The 19,306-nt window shown below is 46.6% G+C and overlaps 2 protein-coding genes across 5 annotated transcripts in view; both read left to right on the forward strand.

The window, feature by feature from the left end:
* The first annotated feature begins 457 nt into the window (after positions 1 to 457).
* Positions 458 to 6,023, forward strand: cebpg (CCAAT enhancer binding protein gamma). The gene is made up of 2 exons (XM_088333372.1): positions 458 to 630; positions 2,435 to 6,023. Exon 2 carries the CDS (start codon positions 2,465 to 2,467, stop codon positions 2,891 to 2,893), a length of 429 nt encoding a protein of 142 aa, XP_088189498.1. The 5' UTR covers positions 458 to 630; positions 2,435 to 2,464; the 3' UTR covers positions 2,894 to 6,023.
* A 3,617-nt stretch (positions 6,024 to 9,640) lies between these two features.
* The window catches only part of fhod1 (formin homology 2 domain containing 1), a 29,271-nt gene continuing 19,605 nt past the window's right edge, over positions 9,641 to 19,306 (forward strand). For all 4 annotated transcript variants that reach the window (XM_088333373.1, XM_088333375.1, XM_088333374.1 and 1 more), the window contains exons 1-6: positions 9,641 to 9,894; positions 14,537 to 14,643; positions 14,818 to 14,882; positions 17,590 to 17,657; positions 17,738 to 17,843; positions 19,184 to 19,278. In XM_088333373.1, the coding sequence (XP_088189499.1) occupies positions 9,730 to 9,894; positions 14,537 to 14,643; positions 14,818 to 14,882; positions 17,590 to 17,657; positions 17,738 to 17,843; positions 19,184 to 19,278 (606 nt within the window). In that variant the 5' untranslated portion in view covers positions 9,641 to 9,729. The remainder of the gene's footprint in view (positions 9,895 to 14,536; positions 14,644 to 14,817; positions 14,883 to 17,589; positions 17,658 to 17,737; positions 17,844 to 19,183; positions 19,279 to 19,306) is intronic.

Below are 19,306 nucleotides of genomic sequence, written 5' to 3' on the forward strand. Positions count from 1 at the left end.
TATGGAAATCACCTTCATGATCATTGTATTGTTACAACGAGATTAAAATGATACAATATCAAGAACTCGTAAATAGACAAATATAAAGTGATCACCTCTGAATTGAAATCATAAAAACTAGCCACAACTTGGAAAACAAATGAACATGGAAATTGTGGAAATAAAGTGCGATGTCAAAACATTGAACAGTACGAAAACAAAGAGAACTCCTTCAAAAGTGTTTTTGCATGAATTCAAAATTGGACATCATCGGAATATTGCACTTTACAAGCCTTTGTTTTTCCTCGGCTACTTCCTGATGACGTCAAACGCACATGACGTCATCTCATTATGTAAAGCCTCGCTCTCCATTGGTCAACCTGGACGTCGTTCGCAGCGAAGCTTGCGTCATCTCGAGCACGCTCCGTCGTCATTGGCCAGGAGGGCGACGGGGCGGGTCTCGCTCACCTGCCATTGGCCGACACCAGACATTGCCTTACACGGCCAGGGAGATTTCGCAATCGGCTGGTGTCCATGTTGGAAACCAAAACAGGAGCAGAGAGCGGCGACTTTCGGAGCTTTCCGAGCGGAAACACACGTCCCAATTAGTGGTCCGTCCCCGCTTCTTACCGCTGGTGTTGCCCGGTCGAGGTAACGTGCTTTTTCGACCTATGAAATGCCGACAATAGCCGTCGATGCTAACAAGCTAACTTGATGCTAACGCTAGCTTCGGCGTCTTCGTGGACAAAGAGAGAAAAGGAGACGTGTTTTAGAGCGCCTGCCGATTTCTCGTTTCCCATTTTTTTCCGAACAATTCCGAGCTCCGAGCCCACTTTCGATTGGCGTGTTGCCGCGACGTGACGTCACGCGGCGGCCGCGCTAACACCATAAAGTCGTCCCGAAAATGTCCAATCGAGCTTCCGTTTGTCCGGTAAAAGTGTCTTTTAAATGTCCCGGGTCCGCGTCAATGTGGACTTTGTTGTCCTCTCCGCGACCGAAGCGACGACAATAATGATGATGATGCAACACTAGGCAACCGGGCGGTTGTTTGTAACCCGGGAGGCGCCCGTGCGCATGCGCGTCCTTTGTCGTCAGGCTCCATAGCAACAGCCGGCCAATCAAAACGCGGAATTGCGGACAAACTCGGAAGGGAAGATGATCCTGAAGTATATCGGTGGTGACAAATATGCGGCCCGGGGGGCCAGATCGGACCCCCCAAGGGATTGACTCTGGCTAGCTAGAAAACACTCCGAGAAAAATGAGCAGCGCTCGGAAATAGGTCCACTCCGAAAGCAGGCGCCACCCAAAGAGCATCCGGGGCCGGATTTCTTTTGCTCCTTTTTATTCTCTCTATCGCTTTTCTTTTGCTCTTTGGATCAGTCCCGTTATCAAAATTCCCTAGTCGAAATATTTCGCATTTGAAACGGCGTGACCCGTCTTTGAACTATAGCCTACTCTGTGAAAATCTTCATTGCGCTCGATAAATGTAACCCGTAATCAATCGTATAAAAAGTCGAATGTATCAAATCCTTCAACCGCAACGACGACGTCATCTCGTTTGCCGAGATGGGCGTGCGGACGAAAACTCGAACCGCAACAATGGCGGATCGGCCTGACAAAAAATTTGGAGCGTGGCAAATCTTTGTTCAAAAAGAGTAAACGGGTAATAATGACAATTTTGTGTCCAAAAAGTTGCGTCCCAAAGAAACTCTGCGTCCTGTTGGGAAATAAACAATTCAAATGGAGCCTTTACCAAATGATTGATCTGACTCCATTAACCAAACATAACCTTCATTCACCCAACAATGCATGCTCTTTTCTTTCCCGAAAAATATGGGCAAGAGACGGTCATTTCCACACGGGGGCAGATTTGTTTTCTTAAAGTATTTAACTCGGTAAATTCCATCGAATTATCCGAATTATTGTCGCTCGAGGCTTCCTCGAGCCTCCTTTTCGATTGTCCTTCGCGATCGAATTTCTATCTCCCGAAGTCCCGTCTTCTCGAGTTATTTTCACAAGTTGGGTGTCGGCTCCTCCCACGGGCGTGCCGACTCCTCCCGCGGGGCGGGCCGGGTGCCAGCTTCACCACCTCCTCGCCGAAAGGCGTCGCGATGTCTAAAGAAAACTCGTATCGGCAAAGCGCTTCTCAAAACAATGCCCGACGTCCTCGTGCGTCTGGCTTTTTCCGTCACGTTCCTGTTATCGACAGAACTAAACAAAACATTCGCATTCGGAACGGCGCGACCTGTCGTTGACCTTAACCCTTCTCTTTGAAAAATCTTCATTGCGTTCAATAAATGTACCTTGTATAAAATCCTTTGTAGTCAAATAAATAAAATCCTTCAGTCCCCAGCAAAAATGATGCGGGACCCGGGCAAGCGAGAATACCGCTACGTAGGCGAGAAAGTGTACGGACGAGGATGGTGCAAAAACCCAGGCTTTTGTTGTGCCCTAGGTCCGATCTTCCCGCTCGGCGGTCTCACCGATGAGCCGGCCCCCGCAAGCTAAAATCTCTTCATCCCGGCGCGACGGCGCCAGCGTTATCCGGACTCAGAGCCGCGTCCCCTCCGACCCGGGTCCCGCCCCCGCCTCCCCCCGGCCGGCCCCCTCCTCCGCGGGCGGCAAAATGAAGAAAGCCTCCGGCGACAAGGACAGCGACGAGTATCGCCAACGGCGAGAACGAAACAATCTGGCGGTCAAGAAGAGTCGCCAGCGCAGCAAACAGAAAGCCATGGACACGCAACAACGCGTCAACCAGCTCAAAGAGGAGAACGAACGTCTGGAGGCCAAAATCAAACTGCTCAGCAAGGAACTCAGCGTCCTCAAAGACCTCTTCCTGGAACACGCCCACAACCTGGCCGACAACGTGCAGCCGCCCGACTCCGGCCAGAGCCCCGCCCCCAACGCCCAATGAGACCGCGCTTCCCGCCCGAGGGCGACTCCCGCTCGCCCGCGGCTTCCCGTCCGGGTTTTTCCGACCCGCGACCGCTCGCCTCTCGAACAATGGACTCGCACCGGGACACTTTTCTACTTTTTTCCGCCCGATGAACGTTTTCTTCCAGATGTTTTCCCGTCTAGGTTTTTAGCTCCCGTTTCCGGTCCTGACTCTTTCCGAAGCCGGGTATCGGCTTCCGACCTTTCGGGCCTCGGACGCTTTGTGACAGCGCCCGGGACCGGACCCGAGCCGCTTTCCTACTTTTACCCGCCTCGTGGTTTTTGGAATTCTGCGTTCGCGTTGGCTCCCGGTTCCGAGTCAAAAGAGGTCTCCGTCGCTCTTCAGTTCTAAGCTCTCGAGCCTTTTACCCCTCGTCGACTCACTCTGCTCTCGTGACACCGACCGGGACGGAACTCGGGTGACGTTTTCCCGCGCGATGGATTTTCCGTTCGGGATCATTTCGCGTTCGGGTTTTTCCGAACGATGGCCGCCTTCGCGGTTCGAACTCCTTTTCGACTTTCGTGTCGAAAATGCGAACGCTCGGAACGACGTCAGAGTTGAAATCGGGCTGGGATAAAGTCTGCGTCCCGGCCACCTTCTCTCCGTCAACGTTTTGTCAGTTTTTTGTCCCGGGCTCTTGAACCTTAGTCTGGAGGACCCCGAATTGCTAAATCCGCACTTATGACTCCCGAACGACTTCTACGGGACCGTCTGAGAAAATGAGAAAAGTGTGCTAAAGGTCTTTGTTTTCTGTCGCGCCGTTCCAAAAAAGAAAAAAAATAGCCTAAGCCTTTTATTTTGAAAAATATTGCCGACGACGGCTTACGGCGTTCTCGGTAGTCATTTTGACGATATTCGAATAGTTACAGGTGGGATTACGATCGGCTATATTTATAAAAGGAAATCTTTTGAAGATTTCACTCCATCGGTCCAGAAACCGGAACGGACGAGATCGTTTTATTCTGAAAAGAACTTCCTCCAAATAATTGTCTGGGGCTGCAAAATCCGATTTTTAGACCCGTCCGGCAATTTTTTCAATTTTCCGTACGAGAGAACGTCATCGTAGTGACAAACTTCCCTAGCGATTGAAAGTCGACGACGGGAACAAATGAAAAACTAGAGATCTACGAGTAAAACGGAATGGACTTGACTCGAAATAACGGTAAGGATACAAAAGGACAACGAAATCGGAGGGCTTTTCCTTTCACAGAAAGCCATTTGGAGAGCGGCCGACGACAAGGTCATTCAAATACAAGACTCGGGAAGGTCGCGGTTTCCCGCCAGAAGTCGCTCCGAGTCTGTAACGGATCCGGCTCGGGTGACTCCCCGCGTTCGGCGTCGGAGGCTTAAGAGTCGTTAGCTTAGCCGTTAGCTGTAGGCCGGACCTGCGGCTTCCTCTCCCGATGTCGATTTGCGGATGCCGTAACAATCCACGGAGCACCCGCTAACGACACGCTATTATTTGCGCTTTTCCGACCTTCCTCAGATTGGCCGTTTGACCGAAATCGTACACCGGCCGCTCGCGCCCACCCGACACCCGCTAACCTCTGATCGTCCTAGGCTATTAAAACCCCGAGGGTGATGGTTCTGATTGGCCAAAGACTCACAAAAAAAGTGCAGTGTCTTGCGATGACATTGAAATGTCCGTTCGATTTTGCTTCGTCATATGGCCTCAATATTCTCATTTTACCAAACGGTCCTAAACTCTAGATTTTGGACTCTAGAATTGTTGTTTTAGGACGACGGACAGAGAAGGCGGTCTTTGGAGGATTTGGTCCAACCAACCGAGTCCAAGTTCTCCAGCGGCCCCGCTCAAATGTGTCCTGCGCTCGTCGGCTGTTCTAGAAGCCGGCTTTTGTATTCTGGACTCTCTGGATTTTGGGATGTCATCAGCAGGACGTCCCCCCCACGCGGGACGTCGCCACCCGGAGGCGAAAAAAGAGATTTCTGCCGGAATACTGATTTTTCTACACGAATGGAAAACTTTCAACCCTTGCACGCTTTTGTCTTAGTTTAGTGGATTGCTTGCTGCCAGTTTTTGTCGAGCATGTCTTCTAGCGCTCTCCGCCGGTCGGCGTTTTTTTTCTGAACTTCGATTTCAGTCGCTCGTCGTCGAGATCGACCGATACGGGCTTTCGTTATCCGTCGCGAGAGGAGGCCGATAATCCGTATGTTGGTTTGCTGCAAAAGCTCAAAAATGGGAGAAATTGTTCTAAATTCAATCCTCTCTTAAACCTTTTACATGAAATCATCCCGAATTTCCACAAAACGTGACTCATCTTTAACCTAAAACTCGCAGCGCGGGAAATGGAAGGAGACCTAGAAGCCACTCGTAGAAAGCTCCCTCAAAACTGAAACGTCGAACGCAACTCTTGTTTTAGAGCCAGATGACCGACTGGCGTTATGATAACAGCTCATCGCTCGGCCTGCCACTTCAATGTGCTTTTCCTGCTCAAACACACACGCTCTGTGTTACGATAAGAGCTCATATATCCGTCTCCACCTTAATCTCTCAAACGACGCTTTTGACGCTATCTCTCAATCGCACGCGCAAACTTTTTCAACATTCTCGGCGGTCTCGATTCCCGAGCTTGTTCGCGGGGCTGTAGACTCCGCATTAAGGAAATTCTTCCTGCGTCTGTGGCTCCGCCCCCATTCGCTTATCCAACCGTAAGTTGCGGGCAGGAGTGAGGCTCTGCTGCATCTGAGCCTTAAAGAAGAGTTTTTGATCTATTGGCGCGAATAGGGATATTTGCCCAAGGATCGGTCGACCTCTGGCTTCCTTAGCGCGTTCCTTCCATTCTTCTTTGCGTGTTCTTTTCCCAGCATGACCAACGCCAAATGTGACGCGCTGTCGTTTTCTTCCCTTTTTTCTTTTGGCGGTCGACCGACGGGATCCCATCAAAGACGCGGATACCCGACCGATAAGCCCCCATCTTATTTATTGACCGGCTTTTTTTTTATTCCCCGTCGACATTTCGTGCTGTTTTCTTTTTTTTTTTTTTTGCTCGGGATGAGAATAAAAAACCTTGCAAATGTCCACTTTTATTTTGAAATTCCAGATGTGTCAGTTGAACTTTTGCTTCCAAAATACAATTTGATGTTTTCAGAGTTGACTCCTCTTTTACCGTCTTGCACTCTCTCATTTTTACTTTTCTTTCTTTTCCTTTTTTCTTATCTTCTTTTAACCTCTTTTTTTCTCTTTTTTAAAAATCTCTCTCACTTTCGATCTCCTTCTCTTTTTCTTTTTTCTCTGCCTTTCCTGTCCTAATTCATTTCAGTTCTTTTTTTCTCTGTATTTTACTCCGTTATATTCTTTTGACTTCCCTTTCCACGTTATTCTTTCTTTTATTTGTCTTACTTTTCTCTTTTTCTGTTTTTCTTGACCAATCTTCCCCACTCCCTATCCCGCTATCTTTTTCTGTCCCATTTTCTCTGTCTTTTTTTCTCTGCCTTTCTTGTCCTAGTTGATTTCATTTCCATTGTTCCATTCTCCTTTTCCATCCATATTTGACTTATTTTGACTTCACCTTTCACATTCTGTTTTTTCCTTTTTTTCCTCTTTCTTTCCCTCCATCCCTTTTTTATCTTTCTCTGCTATCTCACTCCCTTTCTTTTCCTATCTATTTTTTCTCTTTGGCCTTCTTTGCCTATTTTATTTCCCTTTCTTTTTTCTCTATTTCTTTTATTCTTTTTTCCATCCTCTTCTTGCCCCTGGCCTTTCTTTGTTTTCCTATCCTTGTTTCCCTTCATTTTCCTCCCTTCTTGTCATGTTTATTTGTTTCTGTCCTCTCCTTCTTTTTCGTTTGTTTTCCTATTTTGTTACTGACTTCCTTCCCTCCCTTTGTTTTTTTCCTTTCTTTGCTTCTTTCCTTCCCTCTGGTCTCCTTGCCCTTCGGCGGGGACCTCTGTCCCTTCACAATAAAAGCCTGCCAAATATTGACGCGAGCAAACACAGACGTCTCCCGATAGGCTGCGGGACGGGGCCGGGGGGGCCGAGGGGGCCGGGGCCCGCCTTCGTGCCCTATCGCTCGACTCTGCCCGGCGATAATGCAATGGTGACCGGGTCCCGCCAGACCCCGTCAATCCGGGTAGCCCGAGCTCCTTCCTTTGTGCGCTGAGGATTTAGGACGCGGGGGCCGCCGGAGATGGGGCCCAAAGAAAGTCGGGCCAAATTTGGCTTTCCCGGCCCCCCCAAAACTGTTCTCGTATTTACATCTGCTGCTCGGTAGAGAAAAAGTCAAAAGGAAAGTCCTAATGGCCGCACATGGAGGGACAGCGCGTATCGTCGGAGCGAAAAGGAGCGCTGCGAAGCGCGAGGAAGCCCTACAAACTAGGGAAACAAAGTGAGCAGAATGCAAGGTTTTTCAACTCGTTCTTTGCCGAGACTTATGCAAAGAAAGACAAGAAAAATGGAGGGATCAAAGGAAAGCGGGAGAAAGAATCAAAAGAGAAATAGCCGGGGAAAAAGAAAGGAACAAAAAAAGAGAAAAGAATGCACCTTGATATCAAAGTGCATGTGTTCATACTTTCTTTTTGACAATGAATATTGTTGCCTCTAGGGGGCGCTTGATAATCCACCTTGTCCTCCAAAGGCCGAGATTTTGACCTGGCCTGCGAGTCAACGCCCGAGAGAGAAGTTTTAAATACGTCCACTTGGTGTCGCCAAATCCAGGCACCACTCCCAAAGCAATCCTAGCTGTGTATCTCTCTTTCTCTCAGTCTCTGTCTCTCTCTCTTAGTCTCTCTCTTTTAGTGTCTCTCTCTTAGTCTCTCTCTCTCCCTCTTAGTCACTCTCTCTCTCTTAGTCTATCTCTTACTCTCTCATTCTTAGTCTCTCTCTTTCTCTCAGTCTCCCTCTGTCTCTCTCTCTTAGTCTCTCTCTTTTAGTGTCTCTCTCTTTCTCTCTCTTAGTCTCTCTGTCCCTCTCTTAGTCTCTCTCTTTCTTAATTTCTCTCGTAGTCTTTCTCTCTCACTCTGTCGCTCTCTCTTTCTTGATCTCTCTCTCTTAATCTCTCTCTTAGCCTCTCATTCTTAGTCTCTCTCTCTCTCTCAGTCTCTCTTTCTCTCAGTCTCCCTCTGTCTCTCTCTCTTAGTCTCTCTCATTTATTGTCTCTCTGTCTCTCTCTCTCTCTCTTAGTCCCTCTCTTTTAGTCTCTTTCTCTCTCTTAGTCTCTCTCCCTCTCTGAGTCTCTCTCTCCCTCTCTCTCTCTCTTAGTCTATCTCTTAGTCTCTCTTTCTCTTTCTTAATCTCTCTCTGACTCACTCTCTCGAATGGAGGAGTCTGTTTCACGCGGCAAATGTGCTCGGGGCGCCCCCCCCCTCCCCTGCGGTTTGGCGGAGAAACGAGTGGCAAAGGTCGTCGAGAATTGGAGGAGGGGGGTGGGTGGGGTTGCAGACTCCCCATTTGACCTCTGCCCCCTCGGGGGACGGTGAGTGGTGACTCCGTAGGGAGGTGAAAGGTCATTCCTCCCCTTATTAGGAGAGAGCGACCTCTACTGCTCACGCTCACCATTTCCAGCTCTCACTTCTTTTGCTTTTCTTCTCTCTTTCTCTTTCCTCTTTGCCCTCCTTTCTCTCTCTGTCTGTTTCTCTCTTTATGGTTCTCTCTCCCTCTTCTCTCTTTTGCCCTTTCTTGTTCTTCCCTTCTCTGTGTGTCCCTCTTTTTTTCCTCTGTGACTATAGTTCTTTTCTTTCACTTGCCCTCCTTTTTATTCCTTTGTACTACTGGTTCACTTTTTTTTCTTGTATTTCTCTCCCTTATTTATCTTTTCCCCTCTATTCCATTCTTTATCTCTTCCTTTTTTCCCCCCTTATTTTCTTTATCTTCCTTCTCTGAGTCTGTCTTTTTACTCTTTTTTTTCTTTCTCATCTTTACTCCCTTCCCCCTACCTTTTCTCTCATCTGTATCTCTTTTTATGTTTCACCGCCACTCCTCTCTTTCCCTTTCTCAATCTTCCCATCACTTTCTCTGTTTCAATATTTCTCTTCCTCCCCCTTTCCACTTCTGACTACTTTTAGTTCTTCTTATCTTTCAATTGCTCTTTTTTATTCATTTGTATCATTTTTACCTTCTTTTCCTCTCTCCCTCTCTGTCTTTATCTCTATTTCCTCACCCCTTCTTCTTTCTTTTGCTTCATTTTTCCTTCTCCCTTGTTTCTCTTAATGTTTTATCTCTTATCTCCCTATGATTTCCTTTTATGTCTCTATCCTTCCCTTCCTTTCTATGTATTTCACTTTTTCTTTTTTGATGATTTCTCTTTCAATCTCTCTCTCGACTCCCTCGATTTTCTCTTTTTCGAGGAGATTTGAGAGCATTTTTGAGCGACGTCCCGAAAGAGACAGTTGCGATTCCATTGTTGGCAACGCAAGATGGCCGCCAGAAGCTTCGTGAGTGTTTGACGTGCGCGCTGTCCACCGCTAGAGGACGCCCTCGTGCAACTTTCGAAAGTTTCATTCAGAAGCACTAAACGTCATTCTTTGACTTTTTCTTCACTTGAAAATGAACTGAACAACCAAAAGTGCGAATCACAATGAACAAAAATGACTTTCCCTGCTTTCGAAAGGTTTTTGGGGTCAAACTTTGTCTTCAAAATAAAAGTGTGAGACGTCACTGCTGATTCGGCACTGTCCAAGAAGTGCGCGAAATGGAAAACCGTCGTTTTATTTTGAAAGGAAAAGACGGAAGCCTTCGCCTTAGCTCCGCGTAAGTTTCGGGGCTTTTTTTTTAAAAGGCCGCCGGCGCGCGTCGCTCTGACGTCGTTGGGAAGCGTGGACGCCCGAAGTTCGGACCTGGAACCCAGAAGCCAGAGGCCATGACGACGGTCACCTGCCGGCTCCAGTTCTTGCTGGACCAGGACCCTTTCATCTGTACTAACTTTCCTGAACCGAGACGGCCTCCGTGGCTGGACTTGGACGAGAACGCGCCGCTTCTCCAACTGCTTCCGGTTGTCCATAAAGTGCTGGACGCGCCACTCAAGGTGAGCGACTCGGACAGGTGAGCTTCTGATTTGGGTTCCGACCGAGGAACCGCCCCCTGGCTCGCTTCCGACTTGTCCCGGTCCCTCCACGACTCGTTTTTGCCTTACTTGGAAATGTCGCGTCAGCTTTTTCCTGTTTTTTTTCTTTTTTCGTTTTTTTTCCCTTTTTCTATTTTTTTTCCTTCGCTGTTTTGAAATCTCGTAGCAAACATTCGCCCGATGAGGACATTTTTTTCCTCATCCCCATTCGTATATCTAGTGTACCGGCAAGTTTTCATTGTGAAGACTTTATTAAAGGAACAGTGTGTAATACATCACGTCTCCGTAAAAAAATGATTTGAATCCTGGAAAAAAAAAACATAAACACTTTGTATTTCTTCGGCATCGTGGAATCCCTACTCGGGTCGCCGCTATATTTGTCTGGCGTCTTGATGCTTCGTGTGGCACTGGTTTCGTAGACAACAGTGCCATCCGGTGGTCAAATAGGACACACTTTAAAAGTGGGCAGCATAGTTTGAGGGGTCCTTAAAAACAGTTAAATGAAATATTTTTTTCTCTTTAGTGTTTTGAATGCTTGACTGAGTTTAAAGAGGCTTGATATAATCTGATATATATTATAAGGAGGCAGAGGGGGAGGAGAGTGAGATTACGAACGTGCTTGTGGTTTTCTTTACTTGCAGGATGAAAATGGTGAAAGTAAGAAAATGACTCTTTCAAATACAGTCCAAATGCCAACTCAAACCACCAAAAAGATTTAGAAAAAGAAAGAATGCAGCACACTGGCAGCTTCGTCATCCCGAGGCAGCAAAGCAAACCCCGGACCGTTATACGACCACCACCATGCTTTACTGTCGGCGTCATGTTCTTTTGCCTTTTGACGCCAGATGTTACGGGTGGAACACTTTCCATAAAGTTCCATTTTTGACCCATCTGTCAACAGTCAATGTTCTTCGAAGGTCGTGAGGATAATCAAGACGCTTTTCAGCAAATATGAGACGACTCTTTGCGTTCTTGTCTGACAGCATTGGTTTTTGCCTTGAAACTCTCCCACAGATGCCCTTTTTTGACCAGTTTCTGCAGTTCCTTAGATGTTTTTCGAGGTTCTTTCGTGGGTGAGCCGTCGTCACGCTCTTGGAGTCGTCCCAGTCGGTCGACCGCTCTTCCCAGTTTTCTCCGTTTGTGGATAATGGCTCTGAAAGTGGTTCGCGGCAGCCCTACAGCCTTTGAAATGGCTTTTTCAATCCTTTTTTTTTTGTTATTTCTTGTGGAAATTCTTGGTATCGTGACCCGTCGATTGCGTTCTTGAAAATTTCTCCAAGAGAATCGATCGAAGTGATTTCTTGGCAATCCATGTCGGGCGAGGGAGGCATGTGGAATTGAATTTTGCTTTCCCCAAACTAGGCTTAGTCACAGTTCTTTTATGATTTGACGTGGATTAGGCTTTCTTGCCCTTACAAATTGGGAGTTTTTTTGTGTTTTGACACACTTGCGTTTTAGCTCCTTCAGCTAGCGGTCAGGGCATTTTTCAGAGTATAGCAGCTCCAAACTCCAAAAATGAGAACCTTTTCCAGGAAACTGGCTCCAGGACATGAAATTCAACACTGACTTTTCAGCTAGGCCCTTTAGGTTTCGGTATTTCGTCGTTCCTTCATAAATGGAATCGATCGGATTTCTTTGGCTTGTTTTCGAAAGTGTTTGATGATCTGAAATCAAAGATAAAGAAAAGGGGGCGCCGTATACCAATGTGTGTGTCGTTCTACTTTTGTAGTATTTCTGCAGTGTTTCTGTAGTATTGGATTGTCCTGTAATAGTTTTGTTTTATTTCGATGGAATTGTCTTCTTTTCATATCAAGAGCAAATCGATATATTAGATCCCTGCTTTTAAGCAGTCAATTTGGTAGAAATTCCGTAGTATTTTTCGAGTTTTTCTGTCGTATTTTTGTAGTAGACACGCAAACTGATTATGGGAAGAAAGTTGCCACCCTGCCAATTCATTTGAGTCCTTTATTTACTATTATTTATATATACACATATATAATTAGACATTTTGGAGCATTTTCGTCTGGCGGGCCGGGTGAAAAGCCTGGGTGGGCCGCATGTGCCCCTCAAGCCGTCGTTTGCGCACCTCCGGTTGCGCTCGCTAACCCCGGTGTCGGCGATGCTCCTAAAATGCGCGCTAGCGTGCAGAAACTCGTACTTTTTTGGGTTTCTGGCATACTTTGAAGACCAGCTCCTCCTACTTCCCGGAATACGCTTTCAAAAAAATCTCCTCCGAAGTATGTCGGAAAGCGAGGGTGAGCAAACGACGGCCTGCGGGCCACATGCGGCCCGTCGGTCCGTTTCATCCGGCCGTCCACAAAAATGCTCAAAATATAATATAGAATAGTCCTTAAAGTACAGAAAATAAGAAAAATGGTGTCGACTTTGTTTCCGTTTTCCCTTTGTTTGTTTACAACTTTATTACTACGTACGTACTACAAAAACACGACAAAATCAAATCGTCAATTAAGTGCTTCAAAACGGGGACCTCTCGTATTCCTTGTCGGTAATACTACAACAGGAAAATACTAATACAGAGGTCATGGCACAAGTACTAGAAAAATACAAGTACAGAAACATTACAAAAAACACTAAATACCACAAAAATGCCACTGAGGAAACCCTTTTTTTTGCAAATTCTACAAAATCTGCTAGAGTACTACTAGAATACCAAAATATGACGACAGAAATACTCCTCAAGTACCAAACATATTCTACCATGGAAATGCTTCACAAGTATTATAGAAATACTACAAAATACGACTATGGAAATGCTACAAAGATACCGCTCCAGTACTACTATTCTATGAATATACTACTACAAAAGTACAATGATGGGAATACCACAACTACTGTAATACTATTCAAATGCCACAGACGTACTACAAAGGTTTTACCATGGGAATACTACAGAAATACTAAAATACGACGATAGAGATACTACAAAATTCCACTTTATAGTCATATTATGATGGGAATACTACATAATTCAAGTACTGTAATACTCCAAACCAGAATACAAGTTTGCTTTCCTTGCGAGCGATTCGCGGAAACCGATAAAAAGGAAGGTATCCGTGAATGGTCTCCGGGACGGCCCCCCGGCCTTATTTTTAAACCCCTCGCCCAGAATGCCGGAAAACAATTTTTTGTCTTTGCGGTTTTTGGCTGGATGGCGCTCTTTTCCCGTGGCGGCCTCATCAGGAAGTGACTCCTTTTATTTTGAAGGGGCGTTCGCCGAAGAACGCGGACGGACCTGAAAAGTGGGACGCGGCCACGCCCACATACCTTTTTTTCTACGCGCGCCCGTTTGGAGAATTTCGCCTTTCGGGTAATGATCGGGGTTTGTGCGGGTGCTTGAAATCCGGGGGAAACGCCTACATTGTAACCACGTGTTTTCCAGGTCAGGAAAAAACTTAGGAGGAAAGTTCTTGAAATTCTCGCTTGCCATGTTTCCCGTCAGTCTGACGCGACAGACCTCGCCTCGAATGAAGACTTCCATCTATCCGTGATCTGCACCGCTTATCCTCAGTAGGGTCGCGGGGGTGCTGGAGCAGTGGGCAGGGGACACCCTCAACTGCTTGCCAGCCAATCACAGAGACGGACAATTCGCTCGCCCATTCACACCGAGGGACAATTTTGGTTATCCTGACATGCATGTTTTTGGAATGCGGGAGGAAACCGGAGTGCCCAGAGGAAACCCACGCAAGCATGGAGAGAACATGCAAACTCCACACATGAGGTTCGATCTCATGACCCCAGAACCGTGTCGCACACGCGCTAACCACTGCGCCGTCGCCCCCTACAGGTGCATTAGGACTAGAGGACAACTGATTATCAGCACCGATATTTGGGCATTTTCTTTATTCAACGGGCAGATTATTAAGCCTCAGATGCAGCCAAGACTCTCTATGCCCCGCTCCTACTCCACGCCACATTTTTTAAAATTTGTTTTCGGATGAAATGAAAGAATCGTCAAGTGAGTTGTGTTCAAGTTCAAACGGGTTTCCTGTCAAAGATTTCAGAGAGCGATTCAAGTCGGATTTGATTTTAGAACAAATGAAACATTTCTTCCGGCCATTTTCAAGCTTTTACGGCAAATGAATATCGGCTCCCGATTTTGTCGACCGGCCGCCTCTCGATACTGCTCATCGGTATCGGCCCTGAAATACCCGGACGGGTCACTATCTCATCGGGACGGGTGCCGTCCGTCGCGAAGGTCGCGGGTTCGATTCCCGGCTCCTCTGAGACGACGACGGAAGTGTCCTCGGGCCGATGCCCCCGATAAGCCGCTATCGGTGTTTGGGTAAGGTGTGAAGTACATTGTAAAGAGCTTCGGTCGTCCATTCGAGATAACGTTTTGCTACTACGGGAACCGAACGGAGAAATAGAGCAGATTTCCTCTTTTAACGGTACTGGAGAAATTGGAAATGAACCGAGCCCAATTCCAAAACCTCCAAAACGTGAGAAAATAGAAAATAAGTTTTGGGCATCATCTTTGTATGCATTCCAATGATTTTCCCTAATAATGCATCCACACACGCGCCAAAAGAAGGCGGAGGTTACCGCGGCGACCGCTCATCCGTCTCTCACCCCTTGGTTTCAGTTGGAGGAGTGCACCTTACAGGTGAGTCCTCAGGGGAACTACCTGGACTTGGACTCCTCCCTGGCCGAGCAGCGAGACGACCTGGAGAGCTTCTACCGGGACGTGGAGTGAGTCCTTTATCCTTTTTTCCGTTTGGCCCTTTATCGCCCAAAAAAAGGACTGCCGCCGCGACGGCGTCCCCTGATCTAAAACTCGCATGCGGGCAAGGAAAAACCCAAAAGTCCCGGATAAGGGGCTACAGGAGACGTCGGCGCTTTTCACGGGAATGTCTTTTTGTCCAGGAATGGAAAGAAGCCCGTCTTGATCCTCAGGACACACCTGTCGGTACGAGTGCACGCCATCCTCGGTGAGTCTCCGTCCTCCTCCGCTTCTTAAAGGGACGGCGCGTCGTATTCCACCGCTCTGTATCGAGGACGCCGACTAGAAAGACTCAAAAAGGCAAAAAAGACAAAAAGAATACGGAAAGGATAAAGGTGAAAGAGCAAAATCGGGACGATTAAAATGGGGAAAAGGAGGACGATAAAGCATAAAAAGGAAGGAAAAAAAACGGAGGAAAAAAGAGGTCAAATGTAAACTCGATCAAAATAAATGGAAAAAGCGAAGAGAAAAATGAGGGGAAAAATGAAAGAAAAAAAAGGGAAAATAATCAGAGGAAACCGATCGTCAAAAATGAATAGAGGGAAAAAATTGGGGAAAAGAAAACTGATAAGAAAGAAAACAGAGAAGAGAAAGGAAAAGAACATCAAAAACGGAGAGAAAAAGATGAACATGTAAGGAAAAATCGTAATAGATCCGACTTTCTTGACCTCATTCGTATTTGGGGATGTTTTTGTGAATGTTTTACAGATTTTGGCTTATCGTTGAAATCGATAGACAGTGGCTTGCGAAACTCTTTGGCCCCCTTGAAGGCTGTGACCTTTTGCCTCATTTCAGACTTCAAGATATCAAAGTGTCATTTCTTGTGAAGCATCGACAAGAAGTGGGACACCATCACAAAGTGGAACACACTTTATTGGATAGTTTTAACTTTTTGAACAAATAAAACGAAAAAGTGGCTGCAAAATCATTCCGACCCTTTACTTTCAGCGCAGCAAACTCCATGGATCGTCGTGAGTCATTGAGATCCACATTGAATCCTTCAGAGATCCTCACTGAACTCGAGTTTGTAGTTCTTTGGTTTCGAAGCCGTCGGAGTGACGTCCCACGACCACGTTTTCTTTTCAAAACCCGAATTTAAAGCGAGATCCTCGGAATCGAGGATTTCCGGCTGACGTTCGGCTCGGCTTTTTGTTGGCGAGGTTTTTTTCTCTCTCCGCTTCCTGTCCTTCGTCAACAGCGGCCTCTTGTTTCTTCCTCTTTTTTTTTCTCTCCCCTTTTCAGGAAATGCCGGGCCGACTTTATCGGGAGCGTTTCCCGTCCGTTCCTGTCGTCTTCCCTTTCCGGACCCTCTCTTTTACCCTGCTTGGGGGAGTTCGAATACGGTCTTCCTTTTAAAGCTTCCCATAGAAAATCTCTTTGCCGATTTTCTGCGAGACAAGGTGCAACGTCACGAAGGGGTTCGGGTCGGCCCCTCTGTTTCCACGGGGAAAAAAATCAAATCCGTCTATCCGTCCGTCCGTGATCCGCACCGTTTATCCTCAGTAGGGACGCGGGGATGCCGGAGCCCATCCCAGCTCTCTTCGGGCTGTGGGCGGGGGACACCCTCAACCGCTTGCCGGCCAGAGACGGACAATTCACTCGCTCGTTTGCACCTAGGGAGATTTCAGTTAGGCCAATCCACCTGACATGCATGTTTTTGAAAAGTGGGAGGAAACCCACGCAAGCACAGGGAGAACATGCGAACTCCACACAGGAGGTTCGATCCCATGACCTCAAAACTGTGCCGTTTACGCGCTAACCACTGCGCCACTGTGCCGCCCTTGGAAAAAAATGTTCATCTTAAATACGGAAAAGAAGTACTTCTAGAAAACGAGAAGGGAAGAAATATTTCCCCAAATGATTTTGAAAAACTAAATTCCAGAAAAATACAAAACATATATATTTTAAAAGACTAGTTTTTCTGAAATACACACAAAAAACGTTCTTCTAGAAAACTAGAAAGACAAATGTTCGAATCAATTCTATTTTTCACCCCCAAAATGATAGAAAAGCCATAAAATATATTTAAAAAGACTAAAAATGGTTCCTCCAAAATGCAGGAACTCTGGTTCTTCCGTAAAAATAGAAGGGAAAAAAAAAGTTTCCTGATAAAAACTAAAATGGCTTCCAAGATTCAAGAAAACAGAATTCAAAAGAAATAAGGAAAAATTAAAAAATCCTTCGAAATACAGAAATTGTGACCGGCAGGTCGACCGCCGAGGAGCCATTTCAGACGCGGCCTTTTCAAAAACGCCTTTCGGTGCCGACCGCTTAGAGCAGGGGTGTCAAACATGCGGCCCGCGGGCCAGATCAGGCCCGCTAAGGGATGCAATGCGGCCCACGGGACAATGCTCGGAGAAGCGGAAGAGAAAAATGAGCTGCAGGTTGAAAAATATGCACTTGCCAAAGGCAGGTGCCTCTCACAAATGCTGTACTTGTATTTCTTTCTTTTTTATCTCTCTCACTCTCACTCACTGTTCCACTCTTTTCCTCTCACTCGGTATCTACCTCTCTTTCAGTGTTTTTTCGTTTTCTCCCTCTTTCTCCATTGCTTTCCTCTTCTCTCTTTCTCCCCTTCTCTCTTTCTTTCCTTCTCTTTTCTCTCCTTCCCTCTTTCTCTTGTTCTATTTCTCTTTGGATTTCTTTCTTTGTCTCTCTTTCTTTCTCCCTCTCTCATTATTTCTCTTCTTATCTATTTTGTTTCTCATGCTCTCTCTCCCTTTCTCCTTTTTCTCTCTTTCTTTGTCCCACCCTCTACTTTTCTCTCCTTCTCTTTCTCTCATTTCTTTGTCTCTTTTTTCTTTCACTGTAATCTACTAGTCCGGCCCCCGACAGAATGTTTGTTCTATTGTGTGGCCCCCCAGTTAAAATGAGTTGGACACCCCTGGCTTAGAGCGTCCGTCTTGTCTTTGCAGAGAAACTGTACAACAGCCAAGGTCCGGAGCTTCGCCGCTCGCTCTTCTCGCTCAAGCAACTCTTCCAGGTAGGTCGGACGGAGGGGCCCCCACCTGGTGACGTATAACCCCCCCCCCCCACCCCCTTCTCACTTTTGCGACCCGGCAGGACGACAAAGACCTGGTCCCGGAGTTCGTGGCCTCCGAGGGTCTGACCTGCCTGGTCAAAGTGGGCGCCGAGGCCGACCACAACTACCAGAACTACATCCTCCGAGGTGAACGTTGTGAACCATTTCAGCGGAGCGGCTCGCGTATGTGCAGTCTCTGGCTCGAAAGACCGATTGTGATGCGTACTGTAAAAAATAGTGCCAGATTGCAACACAGACGTAAATGTTGTCGCCGCCTTAATGGACAGGACAGCGTTAGCGCGTCGTCATTCCTTGACTCCCACACTGCAGTTTCGTTTTAACGTGTGATTCGTACGCGAAAGTTGAAATATCTCGGATAAGTATTGAAAAAAGTAGCCTCGATGTACGTATTCCACGAATGATGTTGGCAACGTATTTTGGGAAATCTTTTGAGACGCCGTGGCGATGTTTTGCATTCTGGAAAAGAGCAGCTTGCTGTTTTCCTCAGTCCCCTTCACTTTGGGTGCCTCATTCATTCTCATGACTTAAGTGTTTTTGTTCGCCACTCCCACCCCCCAGTTAACGATTGAAGACAATACAGAAGAGTGCAATGCATAACATAAATGTTGGGGTTGGGGGGGGGGATTTCTGTGCATTCAAAAAACGTTATTTATTAGTACTGTTAAGGCCAATTTAGGAAATTGACATTTGAAGTTGAAAATCCTTGAGGTCCCAGGTGGGCAACTCTATGAGGCCGCTAGGGGGCGCATTGGCTTCCAAAATATGGCCAAAGGGGGCCACCCTGGACAAGGATCCCATTGTTTTATTCGTGAATCCAAATACAGGCAGACATCTACATCTTCGATTCCTTTCAAATACATGAGTTATAAATAGTTCAACAGCCAACACATAGATGATGTCCCTGTTTTAATCACTGAATTGGAAATCTATTTATCTAGGAATCTATCTATTTTTTGTGGTTGTTTTATCGTGTTTTTTGGTATTTTGGGTTTATTACTGTCGTCATTTTTCTTTTAGTGTTTCTAGAGTAGTATGTTTTTGTGTTTTAGTCTTACTGTATTAAATAGTATTTTCTTTTAGAAAGGAAGCAAAATAGTAAATGGTGTCCCTGTTTTAAGCATTCAACTGGATATTTAGTTGTGTCGTCTTTTTGGAGTATTTCTCTCTTAATTCTGTCGTGGATTTTTGTTCTAGGGACACCGTTTTTTGAAGTAGCATTTTTTTTTAGTATTATTTACAATGTCATTAGGTTTTGCCCTTTCTCTCTAAGTGGGCCACATGCGGGCCACGGGCCAGAGTTTTGTCCACCCCGATCGAGGTGACTCGAGGGGATTTTCAACACGGCGGCGCGTTGTTTTAACCCAAAGACGACGGGAGGGTCGGTGTGAAGAGCGCCCCCTTCCGGTGTAGTAGCAGGAGATGGGGCGGGGCTTGACCCTCCGATGGGTGTCCATTTTGTCTTTCAGCTCTCAGCCAGATCATGTTGTTTGTGGACGGCATGAACGGCGTGGTCCACCACAGCGAGACCCTCCAATGGCTCTACTCTTTGACCGGAAGTCAGGTAAACCCGTCTCCGGAACGGTTTCCCC

This window comes from Urocampus carinirostris, chromosome 4 (assembly GCF_059441175.1).
Source record: "Urocampus carinirostris isolate Australia breed hairy pipefish chromosome 4, RoL_Ucar_1.0, whole genome shotgun sequence".
Lineage (NCBI taxonomy): Eukaryota > Metazoa > Chordata > Actinopteri > Syngnathiformes > Syngnathidae > Urocampus > Urocampus carinirostris.